General features: G+C 39.4%; 1 protein-coding gene across 1 annotated transcript in view; it reads left to right on the forward strand.

Annotated features, from left to right (window-relative positions):
* The first annotated feature begins 483 nt into the window (after nucleotides 1-483).
* The window catches only part of MORC3 (MORC family CW-type zinc finger 3), a 25,691-nt gene continuing 8,926 nt past the window's right edge, over nucleotides 484-17,248 (forward strand). The window contains exons 1-10 of the mRNA XM_009891360.1: nucleotides 484-559; nucleotides 1,102-1,136; nucleotides 2,054-2,126; nucleotides 6,511-6,643; nucleotides 7,769-7,983; nucleotides 8,261-8,408; nucleotides 10,688-10,835; nucleotides 12,073-12,204; nucleotides 12,464-12,583; nucleotides 13,013-13,110. Coding sequence (XP_009889662.1) covers nucleotides 484-559; nucleotides 1,102-1,136; nucleotides 2,054-2,126; nucleotides 6,511-6,643; nucleotides 7,769-7,983; nucleotides 8,261-8,408; nucleotides 10,688-10,835; nucleotides 12,073-12,204; nucleotides 12,464-12,583; nucleotides 13,013-13,110 — 1,178 coding nt within the window. The remainder of the gene's footprint in view (nucleotides 560-1,101; nucleotides 1,137-2,053; nucleotides 2,127-6,510; nucleotides 6,644-7,768; nucleotides 7,984-8,260; nucleotides 8,409-10,687; nucleotides 10,836-12,072; nucleotides 12,205-12,463; nucleotides 12,584-13,012; nucleotides 13,111-17,248) is intronic.

Raw genomic sequence — 17,248 nt, forward strand, 5'->3', positions numbered from 1 at the left:
TGAGATTCCTCCCTTCATCAGCATTGTCTGGTGACCAGGAGCGCTTTGCAACTGTGAATTCACGCCTCTGTCAAAACTACAGTCAGAACTTTTCGCCAAGTCCATGTTGCTGAGGTTACAATGCCAGCTGTGACTCCAGAGGTCCCAGTCTACCTTGTGTATGGCTGGAGTTTTTCACTGGCTAGCAGCAGAGAAGTATTTTAGCAGTGAGTTGAGCAGATGCTGAGTACTTGAATGTGCATCTCTGTTGTGATTTGGTTTTGTTTTTTTTTTAATGTTAGTGTTTATGTTTTGACAAGGAGGGATTTCAGGCAGAAAAAAACCCCAAAACAGTTGTTTCTTCTGTCTTTTTATCATGGAGCTTAGAAAGTAAAGGAACAAATACTGCCAGCACTGTGAAAGGTTGAAGAGAATGATACAGAGATCTTAAGATGCGCTACTGAGTTACTGTATGGCTGAGGAAATAAAAAGATCCTTTTAACCATGTGTTGTGGAATATGTGAGGTTTCCATTGATAGGCTTAATGCGATTTTATTCTTGGATTCTAAATTATGTGGAGGTATCTGTTAGGAATTTTAAAGGGGCACAGTTACTCAGCCTGACTCAATTTACCAAATTTTATAAAACTGTAGTTTTAAAGCACTGGTGCAACGGAGAACATGTTGTCTATCGATACTTGTTCTCTAGCTCAATGGAGAAATACAGGGATTAAGTTGCAGCCTGAAAGTGTGTCTTGTGCTCTTATGACCTTAGAATCAAGGTGAGGTTTCTTGGCAACGTACATTGATATGAACTGGGGCTGGCGCTGCCTTACTCCTACTCTGGTACCTGGCTCAAAGCTCTAGAACTTGCATGTAGCATTACTTCTTTTCGTTGATAAATGAACTTGGAAACTTGAAGTGGTTGCTTGCTTTTATTTAGACTTTACTAACTATATAAAAGTGCTTGTTAGTGTAGTAGTTCTGTAAAATTTATGAAGTATGGATATGTACACATTTTAAAATATTTTTCTGATTTTATATATATTATAATGTGATTATATTATGTTTTTTGATGTAACTGCACTGTACAAGGACCATTTCCAGCATTATGTATTTGTAGATACTGCTATTTATGCCATCAACATAACTATGCCAGTGAGGCTTAAGCATCTATGTGCAGTGGGTTTGTGTTAAAGGCCTTGTAAAAGTATAATTACAGATATTTTTAGTGGTAATGCAAATGGCATCTATATCGGTTTCAGCAATTAAATTTCTCCAAACTTTGCACTGACAAATCCTTAAGTTATGTGGATATTTAGTTCCAGTTTTCCTGGCCTTTTGATCTAGGTGAATATATATGAACCCAGGCTTTTTTTTTCACTTGAGAATACTTTTATCACTGACATCTATAAGATAGGTCCCATAAATAGGTACTGCATTTGCATATTCTCATCTAATCCTAGTAGTGGCTATGTTCCTCTGGTTATGTCTTGTCATAAGGAAGGATAATACGTATAAGATCAAAATCCTAAAAGCGCAAACCACTGACTTGAGAGAATCTGACTGGTGATTTTGATCAATATGGGCAAAAGGAGTAATGACATCGGACAGTGAGCCACTGAGTTTATTAGGTGCTGATCACTTTTCGGATTAAGTTTAATACTCATGGTTTAAGATGTGTATTTTTAACATTTGAGAGCATGTGCTTCTGTTACTAGCTTTGGACTAAGGCTTTGATGTTTTTTGTAACCTCTAGCATCAGTATATAGCAATGGTTCCTTTTATTTTTATAAAGATGAAGAGAGTTTGATAGGATGACAATATAACCCATGCTCAGAATATAGTATGATACTGTGCTGCATTCTGAATTGCTCTTTTGTCTTTAATAGCTGTATTAGTGTTCCCTTTAAAATGTATTAGTATGCCAATATCTAAAAGTAAATTAAATTACAGCCTTTTGGTAGTGATGTACAAAACAGCTTCATTTGATGTGACTTCATTTAATGTACTGTTTTCTGGCTTGGTATCGTTTAAGAGTGCAAACTAATGCCGTTGTTTGTGGTTTGTTTCAGCTTTGTCCAAAGTTCTTGCATACCAACTCTACCAGTCACACCTGGCCTTTCAGTGCAATTGCAGAACTTATAGGTATGTGGATCAATAGTTTTCCTGAGTACTTGATTGTAATACTTTTTTCTTGTTGTAAAACTTTTTTCCTTCAGGTCGGGGAAGGAGTTGATCCTGTTGTTACCATTCAGAATCTTACAACATGTTTTTTTGGTACAGTCAGATTGACTTTTCTTTCTTAACAGCATACGTACTACCTTACATCAGTTGCAGGAGCCTTGTTGGATTTGCTGGTTTCTTCTTACTGAATTTATTAAGGATTGCCAAATATAGAAGACTGTGAGACCAAGTGAATTCCTTCTCTTCTAGTCCACCAAATACAAGCCTACTGCTCTTTACTGTTCCCAAACCCAGAGAGTAGTAAGGCTGAGTGCATGTTCCAAAGCTGTGCATGCACACTTGCATCCTGTACACGACACAGCTGGCCACGGACGGATTAGCACAGACAGGAGGACAGTAACGTTGCAAGAACCCACATAAACACAAGCAGTGCTCGAAATGTGAACAGCAGAAATGGCTTTGTCCTATTTCTGCTTCCTGGGTAACCAGGTTTAAAGTTCGTTAGTGTGCATACACGTACTTTCACTCACTTATCACTCCTGCTTAACCACGTTTCTGGGTGTTTCTCCAAGACCTGGGAGCCCTTCCAGTACCTGTGTCCTGGGCTCTTACCAGTCTCTGGCTCAGACCTTGGATCTCAGTGGCTGCTGGTTTCTTCCAGGCTGTGGCTTGTCCAACTTGAAGTTTGCTATCAGAACAAATGCGTATGGGTGCACACTGAGAATAGAGAGCAGGAAATCATTAGCAATAGTGTTTAGTAAGAATGTACAAAAGGGTAGCACAGGGTCCAGTCATACAAAGTACACTGACCAGCAGCCAGCTTGCACACAATCAGCCTTGCCCCCCTCCTGTTACGCCATTCATTCTTCTCCTATCCAGTTTGATCTTTTCCTTTTCTTTGCCTCTTCAAAACTTCCATCCAATAGTAATTTTTGCACGTTGTCACAATACCCCTCAAACATCCTAATTTTCTTCTTTTGGGTTACCAAGTTTCTGGCTGAACATCTTCAGGGTTATACTTGAGTGGTTCCTTTGAATGGCCCATCCCTCAGTGTCCTAAGAGTTCTGCTCTTTGTTATTGTTTCTGTCATCTGCTGTTAGCTAGGGCTTGTGTTTCTGGTTAATTTTTTAGCTCCTGTTGATCGTCTTGCCTTTGATTTTTGAATAGCTGTTAACTGGGTGTCTTCAGGGTTGCTTGTTTCCTGAGTTAGGGAATCATTATCAGACTCAAAATAAAGGTGTGGTTTGGAAAGACTTGCCAAGCTTATCTAGCAGTTTGTTGCCAAAGGGAGCAACTCTTCTGGTCACACATTCCTTTGCTTCCTGTGCATGAGTTTTGCTGTGGCTAATCAAGAAAATTAACCTAACAAAAGAAAGCAGGAATTGTTCAGCTAGAGCTAGAGCTGTCACAAAGGAGGAAATCAGAACCACGTGGCTGCCGGGAAGGGCTGGCTGGTTTTGGGGTAACAAAATATTAAGTCATTTCAGCTGTTTTATCACCCCATGCCATATATGGCTGGCATGATGGTAGATGTGCTGTGCAAGGCATAAAAAAATTATCTTCTTCCTTTGCCTCTGGTTTGTCCTATGTGTTGCGTTAACAAAACTTCAAAAGCATAGTAGCAACATATTGGTTGTAAAGGCTTCTAGTTAGTCATGTTGATTTAAATAATTTTTGTAATCTGTCTTTCGCATGCTATGTCAGGCTATACCATATGCCAAATAATATAAATAGGTTTACATTATGGATGCTTGAATTTTAGTTTATGCAAACTTGCCTAAAATGGTAATGGTCTGTATGCTAAAATTTGACTTGTAACCCTAATCCCTCCTGTCCACTTTGTGCTAGTTATATTGTTGGCTTCTCCCATTGGTCCTCATTCAGATTAAATTTAGGTGAATTAATGGTGATACTTGGAAGAGGGTAAATGGGACATCTGGAGAGAGTTGACGAGCTCACAAATCAGAAGACTTGTACAAAGTATGGTCTTAGAAGGATACTTGCAAACTCGCAATTGTACTTGAAATGTCCTCTTTTGTTGATGCTGAAATGTGTTTTATGAACTTTTTCACTGTGGATGCAATTTGCACTTTATGCTTATAGAGAGCAAGATACCAAGCTGTGATTCCTTTTTATAGGCTGCAATGTTGGCTTGAGCTGCTTATTTATGGCCCTTAGCTGAACCTGCAAAACAGGCAGTGAGGCAGGGGCACTGCCTCCTGCTATGCCATCACATCCCACCCCTTCTGCATATGCTTTCCCCATCTCACAAATTCCACGAGTAGCATAGTTCTGGGGAAGAGGGGAAAGAGATGTGAGAAAGTGGTGTTAGGGAGGATGAGATTTAGACTAGCTTTGCTGCCAAGGAATGTTTGCGGAGCCGTGGTTTCTGTTTCACTTGTGGTAGCGATGCTGCAAGCTCTTTCAAATCCCGTAAATAGAAAGTTTAGTATAAAGAATTTTGTACTTCCCTTCTGTGAAAGTCATACCTTCTTAGATTTTAACAACTTCCACAAGCAAAAATACATATTTGTGACACTCAGTTTTGTTAATATTGAAGTGATGTGGTAGCAGAGCAGCTATAACTTTTTCACCCAAATCTCCTGCACCTGTGGAGTTAGAATTCTAGATTTCACAGAACTATCTAGGATGTTGGGAGTTTGGCTTCAGGTTTTTTGCTTGTTGTTTTAGTGTCGTAAACTTGATTACCTGCTGGAAAGCAGCTCTACCTGCTGGAGAGCAGGTCTGTGGAAAGGGACCTGGGAGTCCTGGTGGACACCAGGATGATCATGAGCCAGCAATGTGCCCTTGTGGCCAAGAATGCCAATGGCATCCTGGGGTGCATCAAGAAGAGTGTGACCAACAGTTTGACGGAGATTATCCTTCCCCTCTACTCTGCCCTGGTGAGGCCGCATTTGGAGTACTGTGTCCAGTTCTGGGCTCCCTAGTTCAAGAAGGACAGGGAACTACTGGAGAAGGTCCAGAAAAGGGCTATAAAGATGATAAGGGGGCTGTAACAGCTTTCTTGTGAGAAAAGGCTGAGGGACTTGGGTCTGTAGAAAAGACAACTGACGGGGGATCTTATCAATGCTTATAAATACTTAAAGGGAGGGTGCCAGGTAGATAGGAACAGTCTTTTTTTAGTGGTGGTTATCACTTTTTTCAGTGATAGGACAAGAGGTAACGGGCACAAACTTGAACATAGGAAGCTCCATCTAAACATGAGGAGGAACTTCTTTACTTTGAGGGTGGCAGAGCACTGGAACAGGCTGCCCAGAGAGGTTGTGGAGTCTCCCACTCTGGAGACATTCAGAACCTGCCTGGACGCCATCCTGTGCAACCTACTGTAGGTGACCCTGCTTGGGCAGGGGGGTTGGACTAGGTGCTCTCCAGAGGTCCCTTCCAACCCTGACCATTCAGAGGTTGTGATAGTATTTCAGATCTGATTTCCCAATTAAAAAGCGTGCAGCAGGTAAGATGTTGTTGCATCCATGTATATTAGTGATGTGCCATTGTCTGCATTGCAGACAATAACCTGCCCTCCTGAGAGCCAGTCAGAAGAGATGTTTGCATGGCTGGGAGAAAGTAAATATTGCAACAGCTGCTTAGGAGACAGGAAACGAAAGTAGAAATTTGTCTTGGTTTCATTTTCTATTCTGGCGTCTGAGCCACTCGTCTGCACTTAAATTTGTGCCTCTATATTGCTGTCATCTGTAATAAGGAGAAATTGTGTGCTTGTTTGCAGGCGAGGTTTGCCTGGTTTTGATGCAGCCATTTTGTCATAAAGTTTTGATTTAGTGTTGACATCTCTAAAGAAGATAGTGTTTTAGGAGACTAGGTTTTAGGTTTTAGTGTAACATTTACTGTATTAAAAACTATGGCTTCTTACTTCTGTACAAAAGATGACTAATATTCAGTGACTTAGCTGAGAAGTTTATATCTGTGCCAGCACAAAATTTCTGCAACTGTATTACATACCTAACTGCGTACCTGGCAAATGGCTGCAATTTTAGAGATCCATTAGATTAGCATGTGACCCTGCAAGGTCGTAGGCCCACAATTAGGGAACTACGTTAAGCTGCCATGTTTATGTGTGAGTGTATCACCACAATAAAGTTAAGACAGTTATTCCATGTCGCTGTTTGGCTGTGTTGCAAGGCTAACATTTGGCAGATTGATTATATATGTATGTTGCGTGCTACATATAGATTTAAGTAACTTTGGAAGAGTTACTAGCTGACACCTTCGCTGGAATTAAGCACTTTAAAGTATGTTCACACGTAAACAGTTTAATTTTTGCTTTTCAGCACCCCAATCTTGTTTGCTTTCTTTCTTTCTCTTCAGATAATGCTTATGATCCAGACGTGAGCGCTAAACAGATATGGATAGACAAAACGGTGATAAACGACAATATATGCTTGACATTCACTGATAATGGAAATGGTATGAACTCAGAGAAGCTGCACAAAATGCTAAGGTGGATAACCTCTTTTGCATTTTTTTTTTCTTGTAAAGATTCCAGCTTCTAGTTCTGTTATTGCTCAGGTTATTCCTTTTTCTCATATATAATTGCCTAATTTTGTTCATAAATTTAACATTTCTGAAGGTAAGCAATTATCCAAGTGAGACTTTAGAATACACAGATGCTAGTAAAACTTCCACACAACTTTGTCAGTGTATTTTATCTCACAATTTCCTTTCATCCTTTCTGTCAACTTTCCCATTTACCTTTCCATGCAGTGGTTGTGCTGTGTAAACTCTTTAGTGCCCTTTAGTGGAGCTAAGGAATATTTAGTATTTTTTTATTACTATTATTACTCAAGATTGCTTTTGTTTAAGTTAGAGAGCAAGAGAAAAGGGAGATTAATTTCAAACCCTTTGGAGTATTGAAAATAAAAAGTATTGTGGAAAACTTCAGGGAATGATAATTATATTGATGTGGTTTGTCTATTTATCTTTAAATGTTCTATAGGGTTTGAACTAATCTTACTGAAACTTTTATTTCTACAGTTAGCAAATAGGTTGCTGTTCAGTTGTTCTTTCAGTATGCAAGATTGCTCTGTCTGCAGATACATCTCTGGGTTTAAACTTGAGCGAGCTTGAATTCAAACTGTTATTTTTCTTTTTCTGCTAGATACCATAGTTACTAGCTTGCTTGCTGAATTTTGTGTTCCATATACCTGTTTTACTTGTGATGTGTAGTTACTAATGGAAAATGTGTAGATCACACGTTTTCAAGCAAGTTGGAGGGGGATGGGGCTTTAGGGGCTTTTCTTAGTATTTATTGTGAAGCCACATAACTGTTAGAATCCCGTAAGAATGCTTATTGCATAATTCCAGACAGATGATATTTCTTTTCCATACTTAAAAGTGAAAGTAAATTTCCCTGAATTTTTGCAGTGTGGTTTTAGCAACGTTATACTGGTAACTTTCAGGTTTTGCTTAACTGTACACTGTTTAATTGTACAGTAGTCCCTGGTCTCTAAAACAAGAAATCAACTCATTGTGTTTAAGACTAATTTGGTAAGTCTTGTGTGCATCTTTTGGGTTTCCAAGTTTTATAGGGCTTTTTACACTTTTCTAATGTTTTCATATGTTTCAGCTTCGGCTTCAGTGAGAAATCTTCGATGAATGGCCGTGTTCCAGTGGGACTGTATGGAAATGGGTTTAAATCAGGGTCCATGCGCCTGGGAAAAGATGCAATAGTCTTCACCAAGAATGGAGAAAGCATGAGTGTGGGCCTGTTATCTCAGACTTTCCTTGAAGTCACAAAAGCAGAACATGTCATGGTTCCTATAGTGACATTTAACAACCAACATATCCTTTCAGCAACTTCTGAACGAAAAGTTGTGGTACGTGCAAAATTTGGATAATAATATCAGTAAAGGAAATCTCCTTGTCTAGTCTTACAGATACCCTAAATCAATTGTAAGATGCAAGGAAGGCTGTAATTTGTTAAAGCCTTTAAATTGGTTTGAGCTCTGAGATGTAGAATGAGAACCTGTGAAGCGACTACAGGATACTGTTGCAGAAGTTTCCTCACCTTCTGAAAGCTTATGTCATTCAAAGTTACTCTCCTTAACATAATGCTTACGTCAGATAAGTGATCCAACAGAATCCAAAAACAGCCTGAAAGCCATCTTAACACATTCTTTATTTTCGACTGAGGAGAAATTACTGGCAGAGCTAGATGCTATAATAGGGAAAAAAGGAACAAGAATTATCATTTGGAATCTTAGAAGGTAAGATGAAGTCCAATCTCTTATATCTCTCAGTTTATGTTACCTTTCAGTTTGCACAAACATACAATGTGGGGTTTTTTTTGTAGAATAACTCCAAAAGACTGTGGGCAGTTAGTTGTAACTGGGAAACTAGACTGAAACTCACACGATTGAAGGGCTGTAATGTTGCATGAGAATTGTTGCTAATATCTCAAGTAACAACTCAGAAGGAATGAGAATGTAAAGGACTTCATATTTTCCTTTGATAAGATAATGTTGCTTTTGCCAGAAGGAAAATTGAAATGGGTCTGAAATAACAGATTTGTAATTTATGTATGAAATACGAATGCAAAAATTCAAACAACAATATTTGTATGTACAGGCAAGTATTACTGGCTTTTTAAGTTCAGAGTCAGCAGTATCCTTCTATAAGCATCTAAACCTTTCTAAAATTCCTAACTTTATCATAAAATAAATAGAAATCCAAGTAAGTAAATACAGTTGTGTGTATTTATCTTATTAATCTACTTGCCTCTGTGGGATTGTTGACAGCAATATAGATTTCCAGCCTTTTCTAGCTTTGACTTGCTTGTTGCCTTTTTCTTTAAACAGCTGTTGCTGTAGCAGTTGCAAATGGGTGTCATCACTTCCCGTCTTCTTTCCTTTTCCTTCACGTCTTTGCTGCTGCCTTATTAGCAGGCAACCTGTCTGATGGTCTGTCCAGAAAAGCTTTAGCAGCTTTTAACTGTGATGGCATTAATTGGTACGGAAGGTGTTATCTTGTACTATGTTATTATGCCTTTAGCTTTCTGTAGTTTTAAATACCTGAAATAACAAGGTATCCATGGGAAGCAATTTTGAACTGTTTTGATCCTGTGGATTTGGCAAGAAACCAGCTTATTTTTCAGTTTCTTATCTTAATTGTTGCCCATCACAAAAAGGGTGGGGTGGAGGGGTACAGGAAACCATGCCTGGATCAGTATAGATTAAATGTTACAGGACAGAAAAGATCTGTCAATTGTAGTAGGTGCAAAGTTTTGAGGTTTTTTTATTTCATTAATGTCTTGTGAGTATTAGAGCCCTGAATCACTTTTAGCTTAGGAGATTTTAATACAAGAAAGCTGGAGGTAACAAATGTATTACTAATTCTGGTTGTTTCCCCTTGACACCTGTTCTATAAGAAAAACTTCACCTCCTTTACACTTCAGAAATTAATTTGCATTTCCCAGGTAGAATTCCTTTTGGTTTTAGGTACGAACATCTTTAGTAATGTGCATCACGTCATTGCTCGAGCAAAAGAAAAAACAGTGAACTCAGCAGACTGGGCAGGAGAAATTTTGTGTTCTGAATTTTGGAGTGTATTCATGGGAAGTTACGGGGAAAAAAAACACTTTTGGGGGGGGTTCATGTTGTTTCTAATATGTTGTAGTCAAATTGCTTTAAAAAAATAAACTCAAACAGATCTGTTTCAGTATTAAAAGGCTATTGCTGGAAAAAGACGAGGGATAATGGGTACAAGTTACTCCTGGGGAGATCCATTTGGACACAAGAGGAAGATTTTTCACAGTGAGAACAGTCAGCCATTGGAATAATGTTCCCAGAACAGTGGTGGATTCCCCAACATTGGACACTTAAGATTCAGTTGGACAGTGTGCTGGGCCATCTTGTCTAGATGGTGCTTTTGCCATGAAAGGTTGGACCAGATGATCCTTGAGGTCCCTTCCAACCTGGTATTCTATGATGATTTGTGCCAGCCATAATATATCTGTGTTGTGCAAAGGTACTGCCAGTATACTGCACCATATACATCTGCAACAAAATATAGTGTGTACATCTGGGGAGTGTTGCAATAAGAAATTGTGATGATTATTGAGTTGGAAAGCTGCAGCAAGTGTCATTTTTGCAGCATTAAAAACCTTAGGAAGGCAATTTTTAGTGTTCAGAAACTTTGCGTTTAGAAGGAACATGTGTGTTTTTGTCCATCCAGAGTTTAAAGCTGATACTGACTGCTTCTACTGTTGAAGTGTGACCTGTTTAGAATTAAGTTAGAATTAACGAATGTCTCACTTGCTATCACTTCTCTTGTATTCCTTGGATATTAGAAAGGAACTGGTGAACTTTGTTTATGTGAATCTTAGTAAATCTGTGCGGAAAACCACCATGGCTCAAAGGACTTCCTTTTCTCTTGCATCTTTGTGAAACCCGCTGGGTCCACCACAGTATCTTGTCTTGTGTTGGCTTCCCACACCACCCCTCACCACCTCCCCTAACTAGGGTATTTTTTTAATCTTATTTCTTAGAGATAAAAATGAAAAAACAGAGTTTGACTTTGACAAGGATAAATATGACATCAGAATTCCAGAAGACTTAGATGAAACAGGTAAAAGAGGATATAAAAAACAAGAGAGACTGGACCAGATTGTTCCAGAAAGTGACTACTCCCTACGAGTATGTATAACATTTTATTTATTTGTTTGTTTGTTTATTTTTGGAAGCTGGAGGGTATGTGGTTTTGGTTTAATGTGGTGTACTATACTGCAGAAGTGTTGATTGTGAGGGGAGGATGAATGTCAGAATTTAAATGTTAGGTCAATGTTTCAACATTAAATTTGAAAATTGAAGGTGGAATGTATTTGTGAACTTCTGTAAACATTTGCTGTTTATTTAGAAGAAAATTACTGGGTTTTATGTTGTCTTGCAAGTAACTTTTGCTGTTAAGCATAGCCATCATTATCCAGTAAGGAGCAAGAAGGAAATGCAATCAGTAGCTTCAGAAATCAAATAGGGGTGTGTGTGGTTGTCAGCAGAGTAAACATTCCATTGTAGTGCAGGTCTACATGCATACAGTATTGATGCTGTGTCACATGGATCTTTTAAAAAAGAGAGGGTTTGGTTGGCAGCATGTCATTTTTAGGTTTCAAAAAGAGGTAAAGGAATGGGGAAGCAACTCCATTGTTTGAATACAGGCATGCAGACAGGGACAAGGCTTTTCTGTAGGCAAATTGATATGACCATTGTCTCCACTATTGGTTTATAAGATTTGAAGGCTTTTTTTTTTGTAAGAGAGTGCATCTGGAATTACTAGGTGTTCTGGGCACTTCTTGTGGGTAATATTCAGAAGTATTATTCCAGTTGAACTAAAGCCTTCAATTATTCTAAGACTTGCTGAAGTCCTATATCCACTTCAATTATTCAGAGTTGTAAATATAATGATAAATGAAATGCAAATTCAAATTCATAGATCTGCACACTTGTAAGAAGTTTGCATAGCTATTTTCAAGCTATGATAATCCACAGTCATTTGGAACAAAGTTAACACTTGCTTTTGTTATTTTAAAGTTTGTATAGAATTTTTGTGCTTTCAGTAGGGGATAAAAAAAGAGAGGCTTGTGTGTCTGAGAGCTCTTTTACCGGTAAAACTGCATCTTCAGACACCTGATTAACTTGTCGTATTCATAAAAGTTGTCCTTCAATTGCTGTTCTTGTAATTTGTGATATATGTATGCTCATTGTGCACACTTGCATATCCTGTGTTTCTGGATTCAAGTTGGAAGAAAAACCGCATTCCATAAAATTTAATTAAAACTTGAGTTTGTCTTCCTAAGCATAACATGTATTGTAAAAATATTCATATCTTGAGGTTTTTAGGTTTTTTTAGTAACAGGAGTTACGATATGTTTCGTAGGCTTATTGCAGTATTTTGTATCTGAAGCCAACAATGCAGATTATTCTGCGAGGACAAAAAGTGAAAACACAGCTGGTTTCCAAAAGCCTTGCCTTCATTGAACGTGATATATACAGGCCAAAATTTTTGAACGTATCCTTTGCTAATATTTACATCATTGCACAGTGAATTTAATGATGTGACTTTTTATGTAAGCTGTTCGGATTCTGCTGGGTATGTTACAATTATACTGATGTAATTTTAAATTTTTTTTTTTTTTTTTAAAAACCCACTGAAGGAATTTTCTCTGTAAAAAAAAAAAAAAAAAAAAAAAAAAAAATGAACACTCAGAGTAACTATATTTTTGTGTTACGTGAGATTAACCAGATTTTTCCTTAATATCGGGTAAAAGGCCAAAACAGTAAGAATTACTTTTGGATTTAACTGCAGAAACAAAGATCATTATGGAATAATGATGTACCACAAAAACAGACTTATCAAAGCTTATGAAAGAGTTGGCTGTCAGTTAAAGGTAAGAAACTAAAGCTAAGCTCAACAATATTTTAACATCTTTAGAAATGACTTTCAAACACTGACTTTAAAAAAAGAATACAGATGGGAACTAGGATATTGATGTATCCTTTATAAAACCACCTTTTCTGGTTTGTGCAGCAGTTAAATTTTATTAAATTGTGTGCAGTTGTTTTAATATTTGTTTTTGAAACTAAGCTTTATACAGAATATATGGACCTGAGCATATCTTTCAGGACAAAAAGAGGGGTGGAGCAGAGGGGTTTTTTATTTAGGGGGTTTGTGTCAAGAGTTTCTTTTTGGAGAGGAGTTGTAAGCCAGAAAATTGTATTTACCTAGTATATATAGCTTATAATTACATCTGACAAAGTCTTGCAATATTAGCACAGAATAGATGTCGTTTCTCCTGATAGACCTTAATTTCTTACAGGCAAACAACATGGGTGTTGGTGTAGTTGGGATTATTGAATGCAACTTCCTAAAACCAACTCATAACAAGCAAGATTTTGACTATACAAATGAATACAGGTAAATATATATTTTTATGTAGACTTTCTATTGAATAGTGTTCACTGTGAAATACTTGATGATGAAGCCTGCTGCTTTTCCAAGTAGTAAGAATAAAAGCTTATGTTCATCATTAAACTGCATGACTGTTCTGAACAGTAGTGGTAGGATGTTTATACCTACGCTGGTCATACTGCATTGTGCAGTCCCTGAAGTCTAGAGCATCATACACATCATTTTAAAGCAAATGCCCTAAAAGTGGTTGGTTGCAATTATACCCCTCACTGTTTGTAAAATGAACACAGAATAACTTGATGAGATGTGGCACATGACTAAAATTGTGATACATGAGTCCCACACTGTTAACTCTTTTCATTACAATTTTTGTCTGGTCTTTTTTTTTTTAAAAGCTTTTAGATTATATTTTTTTTTCTAGAAAAAAGATTTTTGAGCCCTTCTTTTCAGTTTCTTTCCTAAGAGAATGCCCTCAAATACTCTGCTGCCTGACAGAGCATTTAAAATACCTGATGTCCTGAAGGCAGCAGTGATTTGGGACACTGCTTTGTTTCAGTGTTTATTTTACATATCTGCATCCATCCCATCAGTCTCTATCTAGTGTGATATTTCCTATAGTTAAACTGATCTAGACTGACTTGAAATTTTCAGAGATGATAATAGTTTTTAAGCCAGGTGGATTTCCTAGTCTGTTTATACTGCTCTGCTGTGAATTAGTTGTGCTGGCATTGTGGAAGGAGGCATGTGGGGGAGGAAAGACTAGAGGGGATGAGTTACCTAAACAGTTTTCAGGCTGAGGTGTAAAACTGTCCAGGGAAAAACTCCTGAATACAAAGCTTGAGAATTGCTCCACTCTGTATTACTTTATTTCCTTTCATGATGACAAGGCTATTTTGTTTTCTGTGCTGCTTTGTGTTAAAGGGGTATTACGAGTAACCACCTCCTCCAGCAGCTCTGTCCCAGGGCTCCCTCCTGCCCAACCACTGGAGCCCCAGCCTGGGGACCCAGGTTTCTGCCCAGGCCAAGGCATGCAACTGCCACTTTCTTGTTTGCCGGTTGAGCCAGTAGCAAAGCTGAGTATGTGTCCCAGGGGCACACACACAGAGGACGCTAACATGGCTGGTTACACAGGCTGCCACAGACAAGGTGCACCTACATACAGGACTAGCATAAAACACAAACAGCCAAGTCCCCTTCCTTTTCTTCAGCTCGTAGAGAGGGAAGCTGACTAGTGAAGACACACACATGACACTCGAGATTCACAAGGACGTGCACATTTGTGGATCCCCTGAGTACTGTCATGGCCCCTCTGTCTTCCTGGTACCCCTGCCTGGACTCTAGGCTCTCTTACCTGCCTCAGTAGTCCCTTATGTGCTGGCTAGCGCAGTTTGATGTTTGCTAGCAAATGTGTTCGCTCACACACTCGTACCACAGACACTCCATATTCGCAAGTACCCCTGGGTGTGCCAGCACGAACCCTTGCCTGCCCGATACTCCTGCCCGGACCTGGGCCTCCTGTTCACTGCTGAGTTCCGTTTGGAGTTTGCTAGCAAATACACGAACGCTCCATGTGCACCAGCACAGGGGAAGATTCAGACACTTGTCACCCTGCCAGCACCAGGCACATAGGCTGTGATCCACAGTCCTGCTCCAGCTGCCAGCACTGAGCCCCTCACTCATGCTGGTCCATCCCAGGAGCTGTTTTTTTGGGGGTGCGCCATTCCGTTCCAGTAGCTGACACCACACACCTGATCTTAACTCCAGGAGCTGGCACCAAATCCACTTGCACACACACTCAGCTCTCACCTGTAGCTGGCACTTAGTCCTTGCCATATGCATACACATGGGATAGAGAGTGAGATTATGTAGAGAGTTGAGAAAACATTAAATAAGATACAAGAAGATAGGACAGACTGTGGTGACCAGGCACAGGGCTCAGCCAGACAACTGTGCTGACCGAACCTGTTTTACATGCAACCAGCTCCTTTTATACCCTTTTCTATTTATCCCCCTTTGTTCCTCCCTGATCCTTCTTCCCCTTGCATGTTTCCTCATCAGTTGGCATAGTTCCACGAACCCCCTCCAAACATCCTGGACCTTCAGGTTTGCATCCTTATCAGTTGCAAAATCCCTGTTTGCCTGCAGTTTCTTGATAGCCCATCAATTAGTGTGACCAGGTTTGTTTCTGGTTATTGTCTTTATCAACACTAATTGAACAGGTTTTATGACTCTGTGTTTGTCTCCATCCCTTTCTTTATCCTCCCCACTGAAAAAATAAACATTCTCACACTCCCCATATCCTTACCAGTTAGTGTGACTGACCAGGTTTGTTCTTATCACTACCTCCCTTGTCAGTCAAGTTTGTCTCTGTGTGTTCTTGTTTTTATGGCTCCTTTGACCATATGTCCTTAAAGAAGCAGGTGCTTTTCTTCTGTGTGCCCCTAACACTTGCTGTCAACATGGACTTAGAAACTTAGGGTATTGACTTGCAAACATAGGTGGGGTAAACTTTGGCAGAAGTCATTACCTTTTTCAAGCTGCGTGTTTTGCCCTTCAACCAGTTGTTCAGCTTCCACTGGCAACCTGAACTGTCCACACCACCTTTCCTGAATTGCTGGTTTATATGCAGCTCTGCACATAAAGATAACCCAAAAACCACACCAGAGTGCTGTAATAAACAGAGCTGTTAATTGCAGCAATTGAGGGGCTATAATAAGATAAATCTTGTTATTCCTGGTGTTGAAACAGAGGCCTTCTGGAGGAGGAGCAGCAAGCCTGATTGTTGCTACAGCCACTACGGTTCAATCTGCCTGTATCTCTAAATGGTACCCACAGTTTGTGTGGCTCTTTGCAGTGACAGTGCCAGCTTTAAGCAGTTCCCATGTTTCTACCACCATTGTGCTAGCAGAGTTGTTACTGAGAACACATAGTAAAAGAAGATCAGGGAATTGGTCAAGCTGGAAAATAGATCTTCTATTAGTTTTTTTAGTACGGATGTTCACTGAACCATTTCCTGTGCAGTGGTACTAACAGCTCTCTTGGCAGAGGGGGAGGAATTAGGATAGTCACTTGTGTTGACCACAGTTTGCACTATGTTCCCACAGGCTGGCACAGTGAGCATTGAAATGCTTTCTACTTGTTTCTTTTTAAAAACACTTGTAATGTGGGTGTAGAGATACCACACTTGAAAGATCTTTTATTAAGATTTTTCTGCAAAGAGTGCTCCAGGTTTTCAAAAGGTAACTTTCCAGCCCAAACCAGAAACATAAAACTGATGCTGAAATTTCATGATCGGTGTGAGCTGACCTGCCCTTCTTCTGTTTCCAGAAGAGAGACATGATCCCATCCGTGCATTGCTGCTCACTGCTGCCCTTGTGGTACTTGCCATTTTTGCCACAGAAATTCATGACTTGGGTTCAGAGGTGATCTAGATCAAAACTCTCTAGGTCAGACTAATTTACTGCACAAACATTTATGTTAGTTCAAGGGACGGGGTGGTATAGGTATTGGAATAAGCCAGGCAGGGAGGGACTGACTTTCAAGCTCTGGTTACCCTGCCACTTTACTCTGTCGTAAATTCAGCATGCTGTCAAGAGGCAGTCTTACCACTACCTCACCTGTAGGGCTTGTTGTTCTTCTGCACCACTCCCTCCTGTGTGTGCCAGCTCTAGTAGTCATTGAGCTGCACAATGAGCCCTGACCAGGAAACTAATCCAGCTAAAAATTTACCTAAGGTAAAACTGGCCTGTTCCTTTTAGCAGTGCGTAGGCTTTATGCTACATTAAAGCAACCATACATTTGCAATCTCCATGTAGTATTGTTGTTACGTCAACTTAGAGTAGTCATGAACCTGCAGTTAATGGATGTACAGAAGTATCAGCCCAATACACAGCTAGGTACTGGCTTGACAGAGGTGATTTTGTACTTGTTTCTTCTATGATTGAGATTGACCTGGTGAGGTCGCTTCAGGGTTTGCACTGTACGTTCACAGTGCTTCTGAATTGAGCACTCCTGATTTCAGTCTTTGTCTGTGCTCCAGCTCCTATTTCCAGTCATTTCTTTGCTGACGAACGTGACTTCACACAATTCCTCATTTCTAGGGTTTTCTAAAAGCAAAAAGCTTACTGTTGTGCAAGCAGAAATA

The sequence above is a fragment of the Charadrius vociferus genome, unplaced genomic scaffold, assembly GCF_000708025.1.
Source record: "Charadrius vociferus isolate BGI_N301 unplaced genomic scaffold, ASM70802v2 scaffold298, whole genome shotgun sequence".
In the NCBI taxonomy this organism is placed as follows: Eukaryota; Metazoa; Chordata; class Aves; order Charadriiformes; family Charadriidae; genus Charadrius; species Charadrius vociferus.